The 27,497-nt window shown below is 45.7% G+C and overlaps 1 protein-coding gene across 1 annotated transcript; it reads right to left on the minus strand.

The window, feature by feature from the left end:
• Positions 1–235: 235 nt before the first annotated feature.
• LOC106604218 (gamma-aminobutyric acid receptor subunit alpha-4) lies at positions 236–25,747 on the minus strand. Its single transcript, XM_045717880.1, has 8 exons — positions 25,648–25,747; positions 25,371–25,438; positions 24,562–24,782; positions 23,664–23,746; positions 22,885–23,028; positions 16,300–16,452; positions 5,670–5,935; positions 236–2,700 (listed from the first exon to the last, which is right to left on the minus strand). The coding sequence occupies exons 2-8, from the start codon at positions 25,434–25,436 to the stop codon at positions 2,536–2,538; spliced, it is 1,098 nt and encodes a 365-aa protein (XP_045573836.1). The 5' UTR covers positions 25,437–25,438; positions 25,648–25,747; the 3' UTR covers positions 236–2,535.
• Positions 25,748–27,497: the final 1,750 nt, after the last annotated feature.

Consider the following 27,497-nt stretch of genomic DNA (forward strand, 5'->3'; position numbering starts at 1 on the left):
GATACTGGGGTGCAAAGGAGCAAGATAAATAAATAAATACAGTATGGGGATGAGGTAGATAGATGGGCTGTTTACAGATGGGCTATGTACAGGTGCAGTGATCTGTGAGCTGCTCTGACAGCTGGTGCTTAAAGCTAGTGAGGGAGATATGAGTCTCCAGCTTCAGAGATTTTTGCAGTTCGTTCCAGTCATTGGCAGCAGAGAACTGGAAGGAAAGACGACCAAAGGAGGAATTGGCTTTGGGGGTGACCAGTGAGATACCTGCTGGAGCGCGTGCTGCTATGGTGACCAAAGGCGGCGCCGTGCGCCAGCGTGTGAATGTGATGCGTCGCTTGTAAGAACAAGGTATGAAACATAACACTGAGTAATTCTTTCAATGTACAGCTTATGTCAAAACATTTATTTCCTTCAACTCCTTGGAAATCTCGTTAATAGCGTCGACGGTGTCTCTATGTGTTTGCAGGACTGCATCTGCGAGGACACGGCCGCTGGAGGGTTGTGACGTACGAGGTGCAGTGGAGACGCCGGGGCTGGGCGCACTCAGCTCCTGCTCAGCTGCAGCACCACCGCCCCCGCTGGAACACTCAGCTCCTGCTCAGCTGCAGCACCACCGCCCCCGCTGGAACACTCAGCTCCTGCTCAGCTGCAGCACCACCGCCCCCGCTGGAACACTCAGCTCCTGCTCAGCTGCAGCACCACCGCCCCCGCTGGAACACTCAGCTCCTGCTCAGCTGCAGCACCACCGCCCCCGCTGGAACACTCAGCTCCTGCTCAGCTGCAGCACCACCGCCCCCGCTGGAACACTCAGCTCCTGCTCAGCTGCAGCACCACCGACCCCGCTGGAACACTCAGCTCCTGCTCAGCTGCAGCACCACCGACCCCGCTGGAACACTCAGCTCCTGCTCAGCTGCAGCACCACCGCCCCCGCTGGAACACTCAGCTCCTGCTCAGCTGCAGCACCACCGACCCCGCTGGAACACTCAGCTCCTGCTCAGCTGCAGCACCACCGACCCCGCTGGAACACTCAGCTCCTGCTCAGCTGCGCACCACCGACCCCGCTGGAACACTCAGCTCCTGCTCAGCTGCAGCACCACCGACCCCGCTGGAACACTCAGCTCCTGCTCAGCTGCAGCACCACCGCCCCCGCTGGAACACTCAGCTCCTGCTCAGCTGCAGCACCACCGCCCCCGCTGGAACACTCAGCTCCTGCTCAGCTGCAGCACCACCGACCCCGCTGGAACACTCGGCGACTAAAAATAATATAAAATGTAAATTGTTGGTAAATAAATGTTTAAACTTGAATGCATTTGGTTTACTCTTTTCAAACGAGGGAATACAAATGACATACCTGGATCATCCGGTGCGTCTGGCACGTCCGTGTCCCCCTGGTGTCCCCTTTCCTCCGCCCGTGGCACACACTTTGTCTGTGTAAGGCTATGCGCCTTTTGGCCTACACTTTTTTCTTCTGAGCCAGCAGCATTCACAGCGTCCGCAACATGCTGCCACTAACGCCTTTTTGGCATTTAATGCCCACACTGTCCACTAAACATTTTTTTTCTTTCTTGCTTCAACCTCCCCAACAAGAATTTCCATTTCACACTAGGTTACCTTTTTTTTGCCTTTCTGTCATGTCAGTATGGATGAATATTAGTTAGGGGCATTTCACTGACTATCTACAGGCAACTATGGGCGTTAAAAGGGTGGCACAAGACGTGCGCCAAATTTGGAGTTGATTGGGATTTATAAAGGGAAACCAGCGTTGGACATTTGTGCACACACTGTTATAAATCAGACATTTCTGTGCGTAAGCACTTTCTGTGTTTCGTCCATAAGCCACATTTTTACGTGAATCCTCCGCACAGTTTTATAAATGAGGCCCCTGGTCTAAACCAGTCCCTGATTAGAGAACAAAACAGTGGAACTGGCTTTGCGGTCCAGAGTTGAGTTTTAATGTCAATAGTTTATTTACCCATACCTGGCCTGTTCCATGCTGTCCTAATAGTTTATTAACCCATAGCTGGCCTGTTCCATGCTGTCCTAATAGTTTATTTACCCATACCTGGCCTGTTCCATGCTGTCCTAATAGTTTATTAACCCATACCTGGCCTGTTCCATGCTGTCCTAATAGTTTATTAACCCATACCTGGCCTGTTCCATGCTGTCCTAATAGTTTATTAACCCCTACCTGGCCTGTTCCATGCTGTCCTAATAATTTAACCCATACCTGGCCTGTTCCATGCTGTCCTAATAGTTTATTAACCCATACCTGGCCTGTTCCATGCTGTCCTAATAGTTTATTAACCCACACCTGGCCTGTTCCATGCTGTCCTAATAGTTTAACCCATACCTGGCCTGTTCCATGCTGTCCTAATAGTTTATTAACCCATACCTGGCCTGTTCCATGCTGTCCTAATAGTTTATTAACCCATACCTGGCCTGTTCCATGCTGTCCTAATAGTTTATTAACCCATACCTGGCCTGTTCCATGCTGTCCTAATAGTTTATTAACCCATACCTGGCCTGTTCCATGCTGTCCTAATAGTTTAACCCATACCTGGCCTGTTCCATGGTGTCCTTGCCCAGGTATATGATCCAGTAGAAGAGGTTAAAGAGTGCGAAGGCCAGGGGGAACATGATGCGGGAGTACTGGTCTATGGGGCTGGTACCAGCCCGCGCTGAGATGTGGGGCACAGCTGAACCCTGCAGCAGGAAGATGGGCAACGGATCACTCTGGGCTATGGAGTTATACCTCTTCATCAGGCCCCCACTCTCTGATGGGGGCAGGGGGAAAGGGGGTGATGGTGGAGGTAGAATAGGGTTGAAGGTTTACGGGTGGATGTAGAGGACAGGTGGGGTGTTGGAGGTGGAAGGTTAGGGTGGGACGTAGAGGAGGGGTGGAGGGTTAGGGGTGGAAGGTTAGGGTGGGACGTAGAGGAGGGGTGGAGGGTTAGGGGTGGATGTAGAGGAGGGGTGGAGGGTTAGGGGTGGAAGGTTAGGGTGGGACGTAGAGGAGGGGTGGAGGGTTAGGGGTGGATGTAGAGGAGGGGTGGAGTGTTGGGGTGGAAGGTTAGGGTGGGACGTAGAGGAGGGGTGGAGGGTTAGGGGTGGAGGGTTAGGGGTGGATGTAGAGGAGGGGTGGAGGGTTAGGGGTGGGTGGAGGGTTAGGGGTGGAGGGTTGGGGTGGAGGGTTGCGGTGGAGGGTTAGGGGTGGAGGGTTAGGGGTGGATGTAGAGGAGGGGTGGAGGGTTAGGGGTGGAGGGTTAGGGGTGAGTGGAGGGTTAGGGGTGGAGGGTTGGGGTGGAGGGTTGGGGTGGAGGGTTATGGGTGGATGTAGAGGAGGGGTGGAGGGTTAGGGGTGGAGGGTTAGGGGTGGATGTAGAGGAGGGGTGGAGGGTTAGGGGTGGAGGGTTAGGGGTGGATGCCCATAAGAAGAAGGAGATTACTCAGGGAGGAGCTCAGTACTCTAAGGCTGAGTCACAAATGGCACACTATAACCTATATAGTGCACTACTTTTGACCAGGACCCATAGAGAACAGGGTGTAATTTGGGATTCAAGCCTTTAGCTCTGAGCTCCTAGTTGTGCTCTGTTTATTTTCACACTCATTAGAAACATCTAACCATGAGCCTGACACTACTGAGACGTGATCAAGCTCTCGCAGGACGCCAGCCTTCCATACATAGTAGCTTACTGGATTAGCATATAGCATGTAGCATGTAGCATGTAGAATATAGCATGTAGAATATAGCATATAGCATATAGCTATCTAGCTAGCTACGTCCACAAAGATATGAGAGCATGACAACTGTGTACATTATTATTTAATGTGTGGTGTTCTGTAGTTGAATGGGGACAGTCTTAGTGATAGTGTTCTGTAGTTGAATGGGGACAGTCTTAGTGATGGTGTTCTGTAGTTGAACGGGGACAGTCTTAGTGATGGTGTTCTGTAGTTGAATGGGGACAGTCTTAGTGATGGTGTTCTGTAGTTGAACGGGGACAGTCTTAGTGATGGTGTTCTGTAGTTGAACGGGGACAGTCTTAGTGATGGTGTTCTGTAGTTGAACGGGGACAGTCTTTGTGATGGAGTTCTGTAGTTGAATGGGGAGAGTCTTAGTGATGGTGTTCTGTAGTTGAACGGGGACAGTCTTAGTGTTGGTGTTCTGTAGTTGAACGGGGACAGTCTTAGTGATGGTGTTCTGTAGTTGAACGGGGACAGTCTTAGTGATGGTGTTCTGTAGTTGAACGGGGACAGTCTTAGTGATGGTGTTCTGTAGTTGAACGGGGACAGTCTTAGTGATGGTGTTCTGTAGTTGAACGGGGACAGTCTTAGTGATGGTGTTCTGTAGTTGAACGGGGACAGTCTTAGTGATGGTGTTATGTAGTTGAACGGGGACAGTCTTAGTGATGGTGTTCTGTAGTTGAACGGGGACAGTCTTAGTGTTGGTGTTCTGTAGTTGAACGGGGACAGTCTTAGTGATGGTGTTCTGTAGTTGAACGGGGACAGTCTTAGTGATGGTGTTATGTAGTTGAATGGGGACAGTCTTAGTGATGGAGTTCTGTAGTTGAACGGGGACAGTCTTAGTGATGGTGTTATGTAGTTGAACGGGGACAGTCTTAGTGATGGTATTCTGTAGTTGAACGGGGACAGTCTTAGTGATGGTGTTCTGTAGTTGAACGGAGACAGTCTTTGTGATGGAGTTCTGTAGTTGAATGGGGACAGTCTTAGTGTTGGTGTTCTGTAGTTGAATGGGGACAGTCTTAGTGATGGTGTTCTGTAGTTGAACGGGGACAGTCTTAGTGATGGTGTTCTGTAGTTGAACGGGGACAGTCTTAGTGATGGTGTTCTGTAGTTGAACGGGGACAGTCTTTGTGATGGAGTTCTGTAGTTGAATGGGGACAGTCTTAGTGTTGGTGTTCTGTAGTTGAACGGGGACAGTCTTAGTGATGGTGTTCTGTAGTTGAACGGGGACAGTCTTAGTGATGGTGTTCTGTAGTTGAACGGGGACAGTCTTAGTGATGGTGTTCTGTAGTTGAACGGGGACAGTCTTAGTGATGGTGTTCTGTAGTTGAACGGGGACAGTCTTAGTGATGGTGTTCTGTAGTTGAACGGGGACAGTCTTAGTGATGGTGTTCTGTAGTTGAACGGGGACAGTCTTAGTGATGGTGTTCTGTAGTTGAACGGGGACAGTCTTAGTGATGGTGTTCTGTAGTTGAACGGGGACAGTCTTAGTGATGGTGTTCTGTAGTTGAACGGGGACAGTCTTAGTGATGGTGTTCTGTAGTTGAACGGGGACAGGCTTTGTGATGGAGTTCTGTAGTTGAATGGGGACAGTCTTAGTGTTGGTGTTCTGTAGTTGAACGGGGACAGTCTTAGTGATGGTGTTCTGTAGTTGAACGGAGACAGTCTTAGTGATGGTGTTCTGTAGTTGAACGGGGAGAGTCTTAGTGATGGTGTTCTGTAGTTGAACGGGGACAGTCTTAGTGATGGTGTTCTGTAGTTGAACGGGGACAGTCTTTGTGATGGTGTTCTGTAGTTGAACGGAGATAGCCAGCCTTGGTGAATGCTGCTCGTTACAGCTGCATAGTGTAGACCCCCTAGCTACCAACCCTAACCATGTCTGTGTATTTGTGAGTGTGTCAAGCCATCCACCCGTCCAGTAAATAACTTACAGATGAAGCACTCTCATCATCCTCCTCATCATAACTTGCTTCAGCCAGGACCTCCATTTTTTTCTGCCTGGCGTTCTTCTTCTTCTTCAGTCTGTTGGCCTCCAGCGTCGCGAAGTAGTTGACAGCGGCGAACTCGATGAGCGCAGACGCCACGAAGGCAAAACACACAGCGATGAACCAGTCCATGGCTGTAGCGTAGGCCACCTTGGGCAGAGACTGGCGGGCGCTGATGCTGAGGGTTGTCATGGTGAGGACCGTGGTGATGCCTGTTGGTTGTTAGGATAGGGGGAGATGGAGACCATAGAAACAGAATTAGAACACTATTGTATGAGAGAGAGAGAGAGAGAGAGAGATAGAGAGAGGATTACATCTGCAACCCTATATCTGTGGCTCGTTTGCCTGTTCCCTCTCAGAGCCTCTGTATACACACAGTCTCTCCCAGTCACATCATGCGTTGGATACAGTCTCTCCCAGTCACATCATGAATTGGATACAGTCTCTCCCAGTCACATCATGCATTGGACACAGTCTCTCCCAGTCACATCATGCATTGGACACAGTCTCTCCCAGTCACATCATGCATTGGATACAGTCTCTCCCAGTCACATCATGCATTGGACACAGTCTCTCCCAGTCACATCATGCATTGGATACAGTCTCTCCCAGTCACATCATGCATTGGATACAGTCTCTCCCAGTCACATCATGCATTGGATACAGTCTCTCCCAGTCACATCATGCATTGGATACAGTCTCTCCCAGTCACATCATGCATTGGATACAGTCTCTCCCAGTCACATCATGCATTGGACACAGTCTCTCCCAGTCACATCATGCATTGGATACAGTCTCTCCCAGTCACATCATGCATTGGATACAGTCTCGACCAGTCACATCATGCATTGGACACAGTCTCTCCCAGTCACATCATGCATTGGATACAGTCTCTCCCAGTCACATCATGCATTGGATACAGTCTCGACCAGTCACATCATGCATTGGACACAGTCTCTCCCAGTCACATCATGCATTGGATACAGTCTCTCCCAGTCACATCATGCATTGGATACAGTCTCTCCCAGTCACATCATGCATTGGATACAGTCTCTCCCAGTCACATCATGCACTGGATACAGTCTCGACCAGTCACATCATGCATTGGACACAGTCTCTCCCAGTCACGTCATGCATTGGACACAGTCTCTCCCAGTCACGTCATGCACTGGACACAGTCTCTCCCAGTCACATCATGCATTGGATACAGTCTCTCCCAGTCACATCATGCACTGGATACAGTCTCTCCCAGTCACATCATGCACTGGATACAGTCTCTCCCAGTCACATCATGCATTGGATACAGTCTCTCCCAGTCACATCATGCATTGGACACAGTCTCTCCCAGTCACATCATGCATTGGACACAGTCTCTCCCAGTCACATCATGCATTGGATACAGTCTCTCCCAGTCACATCATGCATTGGATACAGTCTCTCCCAGTCACATCATGCATTGGATACAGTCTCTCCCAGTCACATCATGCATTGGGTATATGAAGTGATATACAGTGTAGGCTGAATTAAGTTTTGGAACACTATTGAGAGCGAGAGAGACACAGACAGACAGACAGACACAGACACAGAGACAGAGAGAGAGAGAGAGAGAGAGAGAGAGAGAGAGAGAGCGAGAGAGAGAGAAACAGACAGAGAGAGAGAGAGAGACACACAGAGAGAGAGCGAGGGAGAGAGACACAGAGAGCGAAGGAGAGGTAGAGGCGAGAGAGACACAGACAGAGAGACAGAGAGTGAGCGAGAGAGAGAGACAGAGTGAACATTCAATTGCCAAAATATTCCATTGTCTCTGTCAGGTCCACATAATTTTTAATCGTCTCATCTACTGCTCAGGAAGTAGCAGCCAACCATCTAACATTATCTCTGTTTGAAATGTCTCTCTGTCTCTCTCTGCCTCTGTCTCTCTCTGCCTCTGTCTCTCTCTGCCTCTGTCTCTCTGTCTCTCTCAATTCAAGAAAAAGGCAGAGGGATGTTATCATCATACTAGACACAGTGACAGAGGGTTGTTATCATACTAGACACAGTGACAGAGGGTTGTTATCATACTAGACACAGTGACAGAGGGTTGTTATCATACTAGACACAGTGACAGAGGGTTGTTATCATACTAGACACAGTGACAGAGGGTTGTTATCATCATACTAGACACAGTGACAGAGGGTTGTTATCATACTAGACACAGTGACAGAGGGTTGTTATCATCATACTAGACACAGTGACAGAGGGTTGTTATCATACTAGACACAGTGACAGAGGGTTGTTATCATACTAGACACAGTGACAGAGGGTTGTTATCATCATACTAGACACAGTGACAGAGGGTTGTTATCATCATACTAGACACAGTGACAGAGAGTTGTTATCATACTAGACACAGTGACAGAGGGTTGTTATCATCATACTAGACACAGTGACAGAGGGTTGTTATCATACTAGACACAGTGACAGAGGGTTGTTATCATACTAGACACAGTGACAGAGGGTTGTTATCATCATACTAAACACAGTGACAGAGGGTTGTTATCATCATACTAGACACAGTGACAGAGGGTTGTTATCATACTAGCCACAGTGACAGAGGGTTGTTATCATCATACTAGACACAGTGACAGAGGGTTGTTATCATACTAGACACAGTGACAGAGGGTTGTTATCATACTAGACACAGTGACAGAGGGTTGTTATCATCATACTAGACACAGTGACAGAGGGTTGTTATCATCATACTAGACACAGTGACAGAGGGTTGTTATCATACTAGACACAGTGACAGAGGGTTGTTATCATCATACTAGACACAGTGACAGAGGGTTGTTATCATACTAGACACAGTGACAGAGGGTTGTTATCATCATACTAGACACAGTGACAGAGGGTTGTTATCATCATACTAGACACAGTGACAGAGGGTTGTTATCATACTAGACACAGTGACAGAGGGTTGTTATCATACTAGACACAGTGACAGAGGGTTGTTATCATACTAGACACAGTGACAGAGGGTTGTTATCATACTAGACACAGTGACAGAGGGTTGTTATCATACTAGACACAGTGACAGAGGGTTGTTATCATCATACTAGACACAGTGACAGAGGGTTGTTATCATCATACTAGACACAGTGACAGAGGGTTGTTATCATCATACTAGACACAGTGACAGAGGGTTGTTATCATACTAGACACAGTGACAGAGGGTTGTTATCATACTAGACACAGTGACAGAGGGTTGTTATCATCATACTAGACACAGTGACAGAGGGTTGTTATCATACTAAACACAGTGACAGAGGGTTGTTATCATACTAGACACAGTGACAGAGGGTTGTTATCATACTAGACACAGTGACAGAGGGTTGTTATCATCATACTAGACACAGTGACAGAGGGTTGTTATCATCATACTAGACACAGTGACAGAGGGTTGTTATCATCATACTAGACACAGTGACATAGGGTTGTTATCATACTAGACACAGTGACAGAGGGTTGTTATCATACTAGACACAGTGACAGAGGGTTGTTATCATACTAGACACAGTGACAGAGGGTTGTTATCATACTAAACACAGTGACAGAGGGTTGTTATCATCATACTAGACACAGTGACAGAGGGTTGTTATCATACTAAACACAGTGACAGAGGGTTGTTATCATCATACTAGACACAGTGACAGAGGGTTGTTATCATCATACTAGACACAGTGACAGAGGGTTGTTATCATCATACTAGACACAGTGACAGAGGGTTGTTATCATCATACTAGACACAGTGACAGAGGGTTGTTATCATACTAGACACAGTGACAGAGGGTTGTTATCATCATACTAGACACAGTGACAGAGGGTTGTTATCATACTAGACACAGTGACAGAGGGTTGTTATCATCATACTAGACACAGTGACAGAGGGTTGTTATCATACTAGACACAGTGACAGAGGGTTGTTATCATCATACTAGACACAGTGACAGAGGGTTGTTATCATCATACTAGACACAGTGACAGAGGGTTGTTATCATACTAGACACAGTGACAGAGGGTTGTTATCATACTAGACACAGTGACAGAGGGTTGTTATCATCATACTAGACACAGTGACAGAGGGTTGTTATCATACTAGACACAGTGACAGAGGGTTGTTATCATCATACTAGACACAGTGACAGAGGGTTGTTATCATCATACTAGACACAGTGACAGAGGGTTGTTATCATACTAGACACAGTGACAGAGGGTTGTTATCATACTAGACACAGTGACAGAGGGTTGTTATCATCATACTAGACACAGTGACAGAGGGTTGTTATCATACTAGACACAGTGACAGAGGGTTGTTATCATACTAGACACAGTGACAGAGGGTTGTTATCATCATACTAGACACAGTGACAGAGGGTTTTTATCATCATACTAGACACAGTGACAGAGGGTTGTTATCATACTAGACACAGTGACAGAGGGTTGTTATCATCATACTAGACACAGTGACAGAGGGTTGTTATCATACTAGACACAGTGACAGAGGGTTGTTATCATCATACTAGACACAGTGACAGAGGGTTGTTATCACCATACTAGACACAGTGACAGAGGGTTGTTATCATACTAGACACAGTGACAGAGGGTTGTTATCATCATACTAGACACAGTGACAGAGGGTTGTTATAATCATACTAGACACAGTGACAGAGGGTTGTCATCATCATACTAGACACAGTGACAGAGGGTTGTTATCATACTAGACACAGTGACAGAGGGTTGTTATCATACTAGACACAGTGACAGAGGGTTGTTATCATACTAGACACAGTGACAGAGGGTTGTTATCATACTAGACACAGTGACAGAGGGTTGTTATCATCATACTAGACACAGTGACAGAGGGTTGTTATCATCATACTAGCCACAGTGACAGAGGGTTGTTATCATCATACTAGACACAGTGACAGAGGGTTGTTATCATACTAGACACAGTGACAGAGGGTTGTTATCATCATACTAGACACAGTGACAGAGGGTTGTTATCATCATACTAGACACAGTGACAGAGGGTTGTTATCATACTAGACACAGTGACAGAGGGTTGTTATCATCATACTAGACACAGTGACAGAGGGTTGTTATCATACTAGACACAGTGACAGAGGGTTGTTATCATCATACTAGACACAGTGACAGAGGGTTGTTATCATACTAGACACAGTGACAGAGGGTTGTTATCATACTAGACACAGTGACAGAGGGTTGTTATCATACTAGACACAGTGACAGAGGGTTGTTATCATCATACTAGACACAGTGACAGAGGGTTGTTATCATCATACTAGACACAGTGACAGAGGGTTGTTATCATCATACTAGACACAGTGACAGAGGGTTGTTATCATACTAGACACAGTGACAGAGGGTTGTTATCATCATACTAGACACAGTGACAGAGGGTTGTTATCATACTAGACACAGTGACAGAGGGTTTTTATCATCATACTAGACACAGTGACAGAGGGTTGTTATCATCATACTAGACACAGTGACAGAGAGTTGTTATCATACTAGACACAGTGACAGAGGGTTGTTATCATCATACTAGACACAGTGACAGAGGGTTGTTATCATCATACTAGACACAGTGACAGAGGGTTGTTATCATACTAGACACAGTGACAGAGGGTTGTTATCATACTAGACACAGTGACAGAGGGTTGTTATCATACTAGACACAGTGACAGAGGGTTGTTATCATCATACTAGACACAGTGACAGAGGGTTGTTATCATCATACTAGACACAGTGACAGAGGGTTGTTATCATCATACTAAACACAGTGACAGAGGGTTGTTATCATACTAGACACAGTGACAGAGGGTTGTTATCATACTAGACACAGTGACAGAGGGTTGGTATCATCATACTAGACACAGTGACAGAGAGTTGTTATCATACTAAACACAGTGACAGAGGGTTGTTATCATCATACTAGACACAGTGACAGAGGGTTGTTATCATACTAGACACAGTGACAGAGGGTTGTTATCATCATACTAGACACAGTGACAGAGGGTTGTTATCATCATACTAGACACAGTGACAGAGGGTTGTTATCATACTAGACACAGTGACAGAGGGTTGTTATCATACTAGACACAGTGACAGAGGGTTGTTATCATACTAGACACAGTGACAGAGGGTTGTTATCATACTAGACACAGTGACAGAGGGTTGTTATCATCATACTAGACACAGTGACAGAGGGTTGTTATCATCATACTAGACACAGTGACAGAGGGTTGTTATCATACTAGACACAGTGACAGAGGGTTGTTATCATCATACTAGACACAGTGACAGAGGGTTGTTATCATCATACTAGACACAGTGACAGAGGGTTGTTATCATACTAGACACAGTGACAGAGGGTTGTTATCATACTAGACACAGTGACAGAGGGTTGTTATCATACTAGACACAGTGACAGAGGGTTGTTATCATACTAGACACAGTGACAGAGGGTTGTTATCATCATACTAGACACAGTGACAGAGGGTTGTTATCATCATACTAGACACAGTGACAGAGGGTTGTTATCATCATACTAGACACAGTGACAGAGGGTTGTTATCATACTAGACACAGTGACAGAGGGTTGTTATCATCATACTAGACACAGTGACAGAGGGTTGTTATCATACTAGACACAGTGACAGAGGGTTTTTATCATCATACTAGACACAGTGACAGAGGGTTGTTATCATCATACTAGACACAGTGACAGAGAGTTGTTATCATACTAGACACAGTGACAGAGGGTTGTTATCATCATACTAGACACAGTGACAGAGGGTTGTTATCATCATACTAGACACAGTGACAGAGGGTTGTTATCATACTAGACACAGTGACAGAGGGTTGTTATCATACTAGACACAGTGACAGAGGGTTGTTATCATACTAGACACAGTGACAGAGGGTTGTTATCATCATACTAGACACAGTGACAGAGGGTTGTTATCATCATACTAGACACAGTGACAGAGGGTTGTTATCATCATACTAAACACAGTGACAGAGGGTTGTTATCATACTAGACACAGTGACAGAGGGTTGTTATCATACTAGACACAGTGACAGAGGGTTGGTATCATCATACTAGACACAGTGACAGAGAGTTGTTATCATACTAAACACAGTGACAGAGGGTTGTTATCATCATACTAGACACAGTGACAGAGGGTTGTTATCATACTAGACACAGTGACAGAGGGTTGTTATCATCATACTAGACACAGTGACAGAGGGTTGTTATCATCATACTAGACACAGTGACAGAGGGTTGTTATCATACTAGACACAGTGACAGAGGGTTGTTATCATACTAGACACAGTGACAGAGGGTTGTTATCATACTAGACACAGTGACAGAGGGTTGTTATCATACTAGACACAGTGACAGAGGGTTGTTATCATCATACTAGACACAGTGACAGAGGGTTGTTATCATCATACTAGACACAGTGACAGAGGGTTGTTATCATACTAGACACAGTGACAGAGGGTTGTTATCATCATACTAGACACAGTGACAGAGGGTTGTTATCATCATACTAGACACAGTGACAGAGGGTTGTTATCATACTAGACACAGTGACAGAGGGTTGTTATCATACTAGACACAGTGACAGAGGCTTGTTATCATCATACTAGACACAGTGACAGAGGGTTGTTATCATACTAGACACAGTGACAGAGGGTTGTTATCATCATACTAGACACAGTGACAGAGGGTTTTTATCATCATACTAGACACAGTGACAGAGGGTTGTTATCATCATACTAGACACAGTGACAGAGGGTTGTTATCATCATACTAGACACAGTGACAGAGGGTTGTTATCATACTAGACACAGTGACAGAGGGTTGTTATCATCATACTAGACACAGTGACAGAGGGTTGTTATCATACTAGACACAGTGACAGAGGGTTGTTATCATCATACTAGACACAGTGACAGAGGGTTGTTATCATACTAGACACAGTGACAGAGGGTTGTTATCATACTAGACACAGTGACAGAGAGTTGTTATCATCATACTAGACACAGTGACAGAGGGTTGTTATCATCATACTAGACACAGTGACAGAGGGTTGTTATCATCATACTAGACACAGTGACAGAGGGTTGTTATCATCATACTAGACACAGTGACAGAGGGTTGTTATCATCATACTAGACACAGTGACAGATGGTTGTTATCATCATTCTAGACACAGTGACAGAGGGTTGTTATCATACTAGACACAGTGACAGAGGGTTGTTATCATCATACTAGACACAGTGACAGAGGGTTGTTATCATACTAGACACAGTGACAGAGGGTTGTTATCATACTAGACACAGTGACAGAGGGTTGTTATCATCATACTAGCCACAGTGACAGAGGGTTGTTATCATACTAGACACAGTGACAGAGGGTTGTTATCATACTAGACACAGTGACAGAGAGTTGTTATCATACTAAACACAGTGACAGAGGGTTGTTATCATATTAGACACAGTGACAGAGAGTTGTTATCATCATACTAGCCACAGTGACAGAGGGTTGTTATCATACTAGACACAGTGACAGAGGGTTGTTATCATACTAGACACAGTGACAGAGGGTTGTTATCATCATACTAGACACAGTGACAGAGGGTTGTTATCATACTAGACACAGTGACAGAGGGTTGTTATCATCATACTAGACACAGTGACAGAGGGTTGTTATCATCATACTAGACACAGTGACAGAGGGTTGTTATCATACTAGACACAGTGACAGAGGGTTGTTATCATACTAAACACAGTGACAGAGGGTTGTTATCATCATACTAGACACAGTGACAGAGGGTTGTTATCATACTAAACACAGTGACAGAGGGTTGTTATCATCATACTAGACACAGTGACAGAGGGTTGTTATCATCATACTAGACACAGTGACAGAGGGTTGTTATCATCATACTAGACACAGTGACAGAGGGTTGTTATCATACTAGACACAGTGACAGAGGGTTGTTATCATCATACTAGACACAGTGACAGAGGGTTGTTATCATACTAGACACAGTGACAGAGGGTTGTTATCATCATACTAGACACAGTGACAGAGGGTTGTTATCATACTAAACACAGTGACAGAGGGTTGTTATCATACTAAACACAGTGACAGAGGGTTGTTATCATCATACTAGACACAGTGACAGATGGTTGTTATCATCATTCTAGACACAGTGACAGAGGGTTGTTATCATACTAGACACAGTGACAGAGGGTTGTTATCATCATACTAGACACAGTGACAGAGGGTTGTTATCATACTAGACACAGTGACAGAGGGTTGTTATCATACTAGACACAGTGACAGAGGGTTGTTATCATCATACTAGCCACAGTGACAGAGGGTTGTTATCATACTAGACACAGTGACAGAGGGTTGTTATCATACTAGACACAGTGACAGAGAGTTGTTATCATACTAAACACAGTGACAGAGGGTTGTTATCATATTAGACACAGTGACAGAGAGTTGTTATCATCATACTAGCCACAGTGACAGAGGGTTGTTATCATACTAGACACAGTGACAGAGGGTTGTTATCATACTAGACACAGTGACAGAGGGTTGTTATCATCATACTAGACACAGTGACAGAGGGTTGTTATCATACTAGACACAGTGACAGAGGGTTGTTATCATCATACTAGACACAGTGACAGAGGGTTGTTATCATCATACTAGACACAGTGACAGAGGGTTGTTATCATACTAGACACAGTGACAGAGGGTTGTTATCATACTAAACACAGTGACAGAGGGTTGTTATCATCATACTAGACACAGTGACAGAGGGTTGTTATCATACTAAACACAGTGACAGAGGGTTGTTATCATCATACTAGACACAGTGACAGAGGGTTGTTATCATCATACTAGACACAGTGACAGAGGGTTGTTATCATCATACTAGACACAGTGACAGAGGGTTGTTATCATACTAGACACAGTGACAGAGGGTTGTTATCATCATACTAGACACAGTGACAGAGGGTTGTTATCATACTAGACACAGTGACAGAGGGTTGTTATCATCATACTAGACACAGTGACAGAGGGTTGTTATCATACTAAACACAGTGACAGAGGGTTGTTATCATACTAAACACAGTGACAGAGGGTTGTTATCATCATACTAGACACAGTGACAGAGGGTTGTTATCATCATACTAGACACAGTGACAGAGGGTTGTTATCATCATACTAAACACAGTGACAGAGGGTTGTTATCATACTAGACACAGTGACAGAGGGTTGTTATCATCATACTAGACACAGTGACAGAGGGTTGTTATCATACTAGACACAGTGACAGAGGGTTGTTATCATCATACTAGACACAGTGACAGAGGGTTGTTATCATACTAAACACAGTGACAGAGGGTTGTTATCATACTAAACACAGTGACAGAGGGTTGTTATCATCATACTAGACACAGTGAGAGAGGGTTGGTATCATACTAGCCACAGTGCGTGCAGGTACAGACTCTTTGTTGATCCAGAAGGCTACTTGTGACAGCACCACCACCATAATCAGAGGGATGTACGTCTGAATCAGGTAGTAGCCTAGCTTCCTCTGTAGTAGAAAATGGACTACCATGACAGAGTAGTCACCTGGAAGATAAACAGAATAGGTATCAGGAGAGAGAGACCACAACACTGATACGGGGAGAAGAAGATACGGCGGGAGAAGAGAGGAGAATTAATGTCCTTGGGTGTCCTTGGACCTGGAAAGGCTGTAGGGATATAACCAATTAGAGACATATAGAGAAGATACTGTATCTGACTGCTCACGGGACGTGATTAACCCCCTGCCCTAAGACAGAACAGATCAGCAAATCATATTTATTTTATATTAGAGTCATTTAGCAGGCGTTCGTATCCAGAGCGACTTAAACTTGGTGGGACCACATATCACAGGGGGGGGGGGTGCAAGTGCTGGTTCAGTTTTTATTTTAAATTGTAATTTTTTGGGGGGGGGTCTAGGTGAGGAGGAGGACTATTTAAGATACTGTTTGAAGAGGTAGGGTTTCTGATGTTTTCAGAAGATGGTCAGGGTCTCTGCTGTCCTAAAATAGCCTGAAGGTAGAGAGGGGCACTTCCTCTTGCTGTTCCGTAGGTAAACACCAGGGTCTTGTAGTGGATGCGAGCTTCGTCTGGAAGTCAGTGGAGTGTGTGGAGGAGCGGCGTGACATGAGAGAACATGGGAAGGTTGATAACCAGGTGGCTGCGGAGTTCTGGATAAGTTGCAGGGGTTTGATGATACAAGCGGGGAGCCCAGCCAACAGCGAGTTGCAGTAGTCCAGACGGGAGAGGACAAGTGTATGAATTAGGACCTGCGCTGCTTCCTGTGTGAGTTAGGGTCATACTCTATGGATGTTGTAGAGCATGAACCTGCAGGAGCGAGTCGCTGTTTTGATGTTTGCAGAGAACGACAGGGTGTTGCCAAGGTTCATTGCACTCTGGGCGGGCGACACTGTGGAGTTGTCAACCGTGATGGAGACGTCTTTGAGCGGGCAGGGCTTGCCCGGAAGGAAGCGCAGCTCCGTCTTGTCGAGGTTGAGCTTGAGGAGGTGGGCCGACATCCAAGTTGAGATATCTGCCAGGCACGCAGAGATGCGTGTCGCCACCTGGGTGTCAGTAGGGAGGAAGGAGAAAAGTAGTTGAGTGTCATCTGTATAACAATGATAGGAGAGACCATGTGAGGATATGACAAAGCCGAGTGAATTGGTGGAGAGAAAGAAGAGGAGAGGGCCTAGAACCGAGCCCTGGGGGACACCAGTAGTGAGAGTACGTGGTGCAGACACAGATCCTCTCAACGTCATCTGGTAGGAACGGCATGCCAAGTAGGATACAATCCAAGAGTGTCCAGAGCCTGAGACGTCCAGGCCTGAGAGGGTGGAGAATAGGATCTGATGGTTCACAGTGTCAAAGGCAGCGGATAGATCTAGGAGGATGAGAACAGAGAAGATAGTCAGCTTTGGAAGTGTGGAGAGCCTCCGTGACACGTCTATTTATTATTAAATCCTCAACCTGTACCTGCTTCCCGTCTCCCAGCGTCTTTCGTCTCAAGACTGTTACAGAATGCAGACACCACAATTGGAAGCGTCAGGGAGTTTTTTGTTTGTTTGTTGGTGACATCGGGTCCGGGTGCCACTGCCGAAGCAACTGGGAATGCCTCAGCTGGCTTGTCGGGCTCCCGCGCCTGTCACGTTCATCTTAAGGATAAGACCAAGGCGCAGCATGCGTATCGTTCCACATCTTTATTAACATGTGAAACTCAGCAAGACATACAATAAACAAAACAACAACCCGTGACGACAGAGGTGCAACATGCACTAACTCAAAATAATCTCCCACAAACACAAGTGGGAAAAACAACTACTTAAATATGATCCCCAATTAGAGACAACGATGACCAGCTGCCTCTAATTGGGAATCATACGCAAACCCCAACATAGAAAAAAGAAACTAGAACACAACATAGAAAAATTAAACTAGACAAAACCCCCCAGTCGCGCCCTGAACAACTCTACCATAGAAAAATACGAGCTCTCTATGATCAGGACGTGACAGCGCCTCAGCCGGCTCGTCGGGCTCCCGCGCCTCAGCCGGCTCGTCGGGCTCCCGTGCCTCTGCCGGCTCGTCAGGCTCCCGCTCCTCGACCGGTCCGTCAGGCTCGCCCAGGTAGGACGCCCGGTGGCGCCCCTAGAGGGGGGGGTACTGTAACGTCTGCTCCCGCTCCCCCTCTCTGACTCTTGAGGCCGCCAGGCTGCTCATCATTACGCACACCTGTCGCCATCGTTACGCGCACCAGCGCTTCATCAGACTCACCTGGACTCCATCACATCATTGATTGCCTCCCCTATATCTGCCACCTCCTCAGTTTCATCCCCGTGTCTGCATTGAAGTTGTTTTATTTCACTTGTCCAGATGCTGTTTTTGCTTTGTTTCATGTCTATTTATTATTAAATCCTCACCCTGTACTTGCTTCCTGTCTCCCAGCATCTGTCGTCTCAAGATCGTTAGTGGTAGCCATGCTGGTTAAGTGTGCCTTGAATTCTAAATAAATCACAGACAGTGTGACCAACAAAGTACCCCCACACCATCATACCTCCTCATCCATGCTTCACGGTGGGAACCACACATGCATCAAACCCATGTCTAGTTAAATAAAGGTTAAATAAATAAAAAAATGGTATGTATATGTGTATATGGTATGTGTATATATATATATATATATATATATATATATATATATTTCTTTTTTTTTAATTGGTGTGTCATCATAGTGGTCTCTGACTTGTGGTCAGACTCACTCACGTGGAACAAACTTAAACTTGCACCTTTTTTCAATGCTGATTTGAATGTCATTGAGAAAACAGAGAAGTTTCAAATATTTTTTTCTCGCATCCTTTCATCCTTTCTGAATTTAAAAGTAATCCTTGAAGTAATCATCTAGTTTTTCAAAAGTATCTGTAATCTGATTACAAGATTTTTGCTGGTAACGAATTACAGTTACCGTTTTTTTTTTGTAATCCCTTACATGTAACGTATTATTGTTTTAACATGTAATCCGTTAGCCCCCAACCCTGCATACACATAAAGGCCTCCTGAGGGGCACAGCGGTCTAAGTTTGTAAGTCGCTCTGGATAAGAGCGTCTGCTAAATGACTTAAATGTAAATGTAAGTCACTGCATCGCAGTGCTAGAGGCATCACTACAGACCCGGGTTCGATCCTGGGCTGTATCACAACCGGCCTTGATTGGGAGTTGATCCAGTGTCGTCCGGGTTAGTGGAGGGTTTGGCCGGGGGGGGGCTCAACATGCTCTAGCGACTCCTTGTGGCGGGTCGGGGGCCTGCAGGCTGACCACGGTCGTCAGGTGAACGGTGTTTCCTCCGACACATTGGTGCGGCTGGCTTACGGGTTAAGCGGGCGGATGTAAGAAGAGCAGCTTGGCTGGTGACTGGCCCTTCGCCTCCCAAGCGCGTTGGGGAGTTGGAGCGATGAGACAAGATCGAAAAAGGCGGTCTTTTTAAACAATAATAATAAAATAAAACAGACACATAGTTGCCAAAGCTACAAAAAGAGCAAACATGAGATCTGAAAATAACTAGGTAGAGTCTTCCTCTCTTTCCTTCTGCAGAACAACATGGCAGAACAGTCTTTGTTTCGGCGACGATCTTAGTTTTGTGATAAAACCGCCAATAACACGGCCTGCCCATTGATATAACTATAGATATTCATTCATCAATCCGTTTGAGCATTCAGTTTGCTTGACATATTGATTTAGAGGCTAAAATAAACATTCTGCCAAATTGCTTTTTGCCTAGCAGAAGTGGAGAGCACACCTCCCTCTACTGATTGCTGATTGCCTAGGAGAGGTGAGGGAGAGAGAGACAGAAGGACAGAGGGGAGAGGGGGGAAGGAGAGAGACCGAAGGAGAGAGGAGTGGAAAGAGGGAGAGAGAGAGGGGAGGGAGAGAAAGAGAGAGGAGGGGAGGGAGAGAAAGAGAGAGGAGGGGAGGGAGAGAAAGAGAGAGGAGGGGAGGGAGAGAAAGAGAGAGGAGGGGAGGGAGAGGAGGAGAGGAGGGGAGAGGGGAGAGAAAGAGAGAGAGGAAGAGAGGAGTGGAGAGAGGGAGGGAGAGAAAGACAGGAGAGGAGAGGAGGGATAGAGAGAGGAAAAGGGGAGTGGAGAGAGGGAGGAGAGAAAGACAAAGGAGAGGAGAGGCGAGGAGAGGAGAGGAGGGGAGGGATGGAGGGAGAGAGAGAGAGGAAGAGAGGAGTGGAGAGAGGGAGGGAGAGAAAGACAGAGGAGAGGAGAGGCGAGGAGAGGATGGGAGGGAGGGAGGGAGGGAGGGAGGGAGGGAGGGAGGGGAGGGAGGGAGGGAGGGAGGGAGGGAGGGAGGGAGGGAGGGAGGGAGGGAGAAAGAATGGAACGGGGGAAGGAAAGATAGTGTGAGACAGCACCAGAATCACAACACTACTACACTACACTATGACCCTTTGTCTAAACACTCCCTCTCACTGCTTTCTCTCAATTCAATTCAAATGGGCTTTATTGGCATGGGAAACATATGTCTACATTGCCAAAGCAAGTGAAATAAACAAACTAGTGAGAAGAAACTAATTTAACAACATCAACAACAAAACTATTAGATATTAACATTAAACATTGCACTCAAAAAGGTTTCAAAAAGATAAAGACATTTCAAGTGTTATATTATCAGCTATTTAGCAATGTGCAAATAGTTGTAGTCTCGCTCTCTCTCGTCCTCTCCCTCCTTGTTATGGTATCTGGGCCACGCCATCCCTATCTTTGCGAGACTGCCTCCTCCTCGCCTCTCAGTGCTGTTCTAGAGATCTTCTGGGTCCTGCCTGGAGAAACATTATCTCACTCTCTCTCTCTCTCCTTCCCCTCTCTCTCTCTCCCTCCCCTCCCCTCTCTCTCGTTCTCCTACTCCTTCCCACCTCTTTCTCTCTCTCTCTCTCTCCCTCCCCTCTCTCTCGTTCTCCTACTCCCTCCCACCTCTCTCTCTCTCCTACTCCCTCCCACCTCTCTCTCTCTCCTACTCCCTCCCACCTCTCTCTCTCTCGTATTCCCTCCCACCTCTCTCTCTCTCCTACTCCCTCCCACCTCTCTCTCTCTCCTACTCCCTCCCACCTCTCTCTCTCTCCTACTCCCTCCCACCTCTCTCTCTCTCTCCTACTCCCTCGCACCTCTCTCTCTCTCGTATTCCCTCCCACCTCTCTCTCTCTCTCCTACTCCCTCCCACCTCTCTCTCTCTCTCCTATTCCCTCCCAACACTCTCTCTCTCTCCTATTCCCTCCCAACTCTCTCTCTCTCTCCTACTCCCTCCCACCTCTCTCTCTCTCTCCTATTCCCTCCCACCTCTCTCTCTCCTACTCCCTCCCACCTCTCTCTCTCTCTCCTACTCCCTCCCATCTCTCTCTCTCGTATTCCCTCCCACCTCTCTCTCTCTCTCCTACTCCCTCCCACCTCTCTCTCTCTCCTACTCCCTCCCACCTCTCTCTCTCTCTCTCTCGTATTCTGTCCCACCTCTCTCTCTCTCTCCTACTCCCTCCCACCTCTCGCTCTCTCCTACTCCCTTCCACCTCTCTCTCTCTCTCCTACTCCCTCCCATCTCTCTCTCTCTCCTACTCCCTCCCACCTCTCTCTCTCTCCTACTCCCTCCCACCTCTCTCTCTCTCTCTCTCTCTCTCGTATTCCCTCCCACCTCTCTCTCTCTCCTACTCCCTCCCACCTCTCTCTAGGATCACTCTCTAGGCTCTAAGCCCCACAGTTCTTTTTTTAAGGCAGACCGCATGCATTAGGCTTGACCACTTAAGCATCTTAGATGGCTGTTCAAGGAAATATGAGCTCTTAGGAGGAATAGGAGGAGGAATAGGGTGCACTACTTCTGACCATATGGCCCATAGGGAATAGGGTGCACTACTTCTGACCATATGGCCCATAGGGAATAGGGTGCACTACTTCTGACCATATGGCCCATAGGGAATAGGGTGCACTACTTCTGACCATATGGCCCATAGGGAATAGGGTGCACTACTTCTGACCATATGGCCCATAGGGAATAGGGTGCACTACTTCTGACCAGGGCCCATAGGGAATAGGGTGCCATTTGGGACGCAGACTTTTTGTCTGAATTTTACATTTTAATGTGCTTTCCTGGAAATACCAAATACATTTTGTCCACACACTTATATTACAGTTAATATGTAAATGTGTAAATGTAAAACAAAAATTATGGGTTATCCCCATTATTAATTCATGAATTTAGGTGTTGTAAATATAAAGTTTGACACACACACTTTTCGGTATACCAATAATTTCTAATTGTATATTAGCCTACAAAATATTAAATGTTGTCCATTAAGTAATGGTTTTAAAACAATGATGATCGAATTTAAAAAACTATGGCACTTATATACCAAGACCTAGACTGTTTTCTAATGAGAATCATGAACGTTGAGTTGATAAACGAGATCCTTCCCAGTGGTTTCAGTCCTCCTGTGGGTCCTTACCTGTGTTGGACTTGAACGTCTCCGTGGATAACTTCTGTCCCACCAGGTCGTACTGTAGCAGACTGATAGACTCCTGAGGACAGTCTACAGAAGCTTCCAGACCCTTCCTCCAGGTGAAGGTGATCTCACTGTTCGTGTACCCATCTGAAGTATACAGCGACAAGATCATTCAGTTGTCACACCATTCCTATATATAATGTTGACAGAAATAACAAGACATCGATCGCGTCTGAAATGGCCCTTTGTTCCTTATACGGTGCGTTATAAAGGGGATATGGAGCAAACTGTTTTGAGGAAGATGAAGCATACGAAGGTTATGGTTTCAGTGCATGAAGCAAACTCTCTCTCTCTGCTCAAAGTCTGTTTTGTTACGATCAATCATTTCAAAATGTTACTTTTACAGTTAATTGAGTTAAATCACAGGATTTGCTGTGATTAATCACGATTAATCGCAAATTCAGAATTTGCTCAAATGAAGCTGTAATTTATGCTTTTTCATACAAAAAAAAACCCATGACAAGAATATGGATTGATTGTGTCTACAGTAACAGTTCGAAGCACACTTTCTTTAACCTCAATATCAACTCGTTTTGACATCACATTGTTGTTTTTAGCAGTGTAGATGATGTTTTCAGTGTATTTTGATCGCTTTTTAGACAATGCAATTAATCACGATTAAAAAAAACATCTGTGAAATAAAATGACAAAAAAGTGAACTGATTAACTCTGACAGCGCTAATTACTTTATGAAAGAGCCAAACGAAGGACTGAGTACTCACAGCTGCCGAACCGCAGAGGACAGGTATGTCCGTCCATAGGGAAGTCCATGAGCCTCATGGGACACTCAGCAACGATGGTTAGTCTGAGATACACAGAATACACAACTTTAGACTTCTGATTTCATCATATAGATCTGTGTAAAAACTGTGTACACAGCACAACACAACTGGTTTCCTCTGTGCAAAGCAGCACTGCACCAGCATAATAGCCTAGTGGTTAGAGCGTTGGACTAGTAACCAAAAGGTTGCAAGATCAAATCCCCGAGCTGACAAGGTAAAAATCTGTTGTTCTGCCCCTGAACAAGGCAGTTAACCCACTGGTCCTAGGCTGTCATTGTAAAATAAGAATTTGTTCTTAACTGACTTGCCTAGTTAAATAAAGGTTAAATAACAATAATAGTCAGTCTTTATTCACCTCCTGTTGAAGAGGTTCTACAGGAGGGTCCAGGGAGGAGGGGTTACCTCATGTTGAAGAGGTTCTACAGGAGGGTCCAGGGAGGAGGGGTTACCTCATGTTGAAGAGGTTCTACAGGAGGGTCCAGGGAGGAGGGGTTACCTCATGTTGAAGAGGTTCTACAGGAGGGTCCAGGGAGGAGGGGTTACCTCATGTTGAAGAGGTTCTACAGGAGGGTCCAGGGAGGAGGGGTTACCTCATGTTGAAGAGGTTCTACAGGAGGGTCCAGGGAGGAGGGGTTACCTCATGTTGAAGAGGTTCTACAGGAGGGTCCAGGGAGGAGGGGTTACCTCATGTTGAAGAGGTTCTACAGGAGGGTCCAGGGAGGAGGGGTTACCTCATGTTGAAGAGGTTCTACAGGAGGGTCCAGGGAGGAGGGGCTACCTCATGGTGAAGAGGTTCTGCAGGAGGGTCCAGGGAGGAGGGGCTTGGGGCTCAGGTTACCTCATGGTATAGAGGACAGTCCCGTTCTGCATGATGCGGAACAGCTTGTTGGGAGTGGTCATGTTGTGGGCGATGGACTTCCTGGAGTTCCTGAAGAACGTGTCGGGTGTCCAGATTTTATCCACCATCTTGTTGTTGAGACTCAGGATCTCCACGGCGCCGTCGTACTTCAGCCTCTCGTCCACCCAGGTCTGGCGGAAGAACATGTCTATGGTGTACTCCTGAGGAGGAGATAGAAGGCTGGCGTTAGATGACTGATCACCAGACATCTGGATCTAGAATGTAGAATGTAGAATCTGGACTTTAGAATTTAGAATGTAGACCTAGAATCTAGATTCTACAATCCTGAAGAAGGCCAGAGGAATACACATTACAAAATGCAGGTCCTGCTCCAAACCATAGACATAATAAATGTGTTTGTAACTAAATATCTACAGTTAAATCCTTATCCGACAAGACGGTCCAGAGAGATGATGAGATGATTATGACAATAACTACCTATAGATATTCATTTATCAATCCGTTTGAAGATTCAGTTTGCTTGACATATTGATTTAGAGGCTAAAATAAACATTCCGCCAGGCCAGGACACTCCCCTAGTTAGTGTATTGAAACAGACTAATGAAACTAAATGGCTCATTATCTAATCTACAGTCTACCCATAAGGCAGCTGTGCAGTGGACAATAAAGCATAATAAATGCATGAGAAACTGTGTGTAAACATAACATATAAACACAGTTGCTTACTCGACATACTGCACATGTATGTGACAGTAAGCCTATGTGGGAATACGCTGAGTGTTTCTTACCATTTCCACATCTGACACTGGGCCAAAGCTTGTGACAAAGATATCTGTTTTCACCTCTGTAATCATACCTGAAAAGGATCTGGTGATTTTAATTGTTGCTCATAAAAATATGGAAAACTGTAAATAGACTAGGAACAATTCGTTTAGAGAAACTAACCAGGTAAAAAATTCTGTACAATGTAATAGCCAAACTATGCTATTTCCTACTTATTCATTGAAAAGTTCTGTAGATGTAAAATATAGTAAAATAAATCAGAATAGAGGAGGACAGGCCTACCTCCGGATCCTGGTCGTAACCAGTTGTCATATCCATCTAGTAGTCGGTCCAGAATACGGGTGATGTTTTCACCTGCGTAGCTTTCTTGTCCATAGACACAGCCAACACTGTAAGAAATCAATACAATCATAATTGATGACAATTTAGACTGTCCTGTGTAGACCTATAAGATTAGTAGGTTAAACCTATTAGGATTAGGATTGTTATGTTTACTACCATACATCATTGATATACATTCAAGAAACTACAGAGGCCTAACCATTGATAAAATTAGAAAAAGGTTATTTTTCTCACCAGGGCAAAGTGACCAATGTCAGAATCAAGAGAGCCATCCTTGGCAGCAGGTGTGATGGAAAAACGTTCCCTGTCAACTCTCTGAGTGTAAATGAAACAGTCAGCCTTTCTCTGTCCTCCACTAGTCTAAACTGAATGTATTTTAAACACAAGGACGTGTGAAGTAATCGAATTAGGAGATTAGCACAGAAAATCCAACCCATGTTTAGACTGGGGCACTCTTTAGGAAAAGAGACAGTGACAGTTGGATTACAGAAAAGCTGGGAAAATGTGTAAACATGTAAACAGTTTTATTGTATCCTCGGGGAGCTATAATCTTCCAGTTGTTAAAATGTATAATCTTGGATGGAATTTCAAGGATATTTGTAAAGGGTTATTTTTAGATCAAGAGTCTTGATCCCTGCGCGTCTAAACAGTAGGTGGCGCTATCTATTCACTTTGTCGGTTGAGCCACCAGAAAATCAATCAGCGAGGAAGTAACTCCAGGAAGTTTCTGGATCAGCTGACTGGTGTAAATACTATCCCACACAACTTTTGTAATATTTTCCAGATAGTTTATTCATATAAGTATATGTTTTTGGGATGGTGCCATATCATTAGGTCGGTACCTGAACATCGTTTGAGAGAATAAACAACATTTAACTAGCTAGCCGGTTAGCTAACCATCAGATCAGGGGGCGTGAGAGAGTTGCTAGCCAGCCGCTATGTCGGTCCACATGGAGGAGAGAAGTGGTGTTATCCCATGGGAAACTGGTCCCAAACCATGGAGGAGAGAAGCGGTGTTATCCCATGGGAAACTGGTCCCAAACCATGGAGGAGAGAAGCGGTGTTATCCCATGTAAAACACCATGGGAAACTGGTCCCAAACCATGGAGGAGAGAAGCGGTGTTATCCCATGTAAAACACCATGTGAAACTGGTCCCAAACCATGGAGGAGAGAAGCGGTGTTATCCCATGGGAAACTGGTCCCAAACCATGGAGGAGAGAAGCGGTGTTATCCCATGTAAAACACCATGGGAAACTGGTCCCAAACCATGGAGGAGAGAAGCGGTGTTATCCCATGTAAAACACCATGTGAAACTGGTCCCAAACCATGGAGGAGAGAAGCGGTGTTATCCCATGTAAAACACCATGGGAAACTGGTCCCAAACCATGGAGGAGAGAAGCGGTGTTATCCCATGTAAAACACCATGTGAAACTGGTCCCAAACCATGGAGGAGAGAAGTGGTGTTATCCCATGTAAAACACCATGTGAAACTGGTCCCAAACCATGGAGGAGAGAAGCGGTGTTATCCCATGTAAAACACCATGTGAAACTGGTCCCAAACCATGGAGGAGAGAAGCGGTGTTATCCCATGTAAAACACCATGTGAAACTGGTCCCAAACCATGGAGGAGAGAAGCGGTGTTATCCCATGTAAAACACCATGTGAAACTGGTCCCAAACCATGGAGGAGAGAAGCGGTGTTATCCCATGTAAAACACCATGGGAAACTGGTCCCAAACCATGGAGGAGAGAAGCGGTGTTATCCCATGTAAAACACCATGTGAAACTGG

This window comes from Salmo salar, chromosome ssa05 (assembly GCF_905237065.1).
Source record: "Salmo salar chromosome ssa05, Ssal_v3.1, whole genome shotgun sequence".
Classification (NCBI taxonomy): Eukaryota; Metazoa; Chordata; class Actinopteri; order Salmoniformes; family Salmonidae; genus Salmo; species Salmo salar.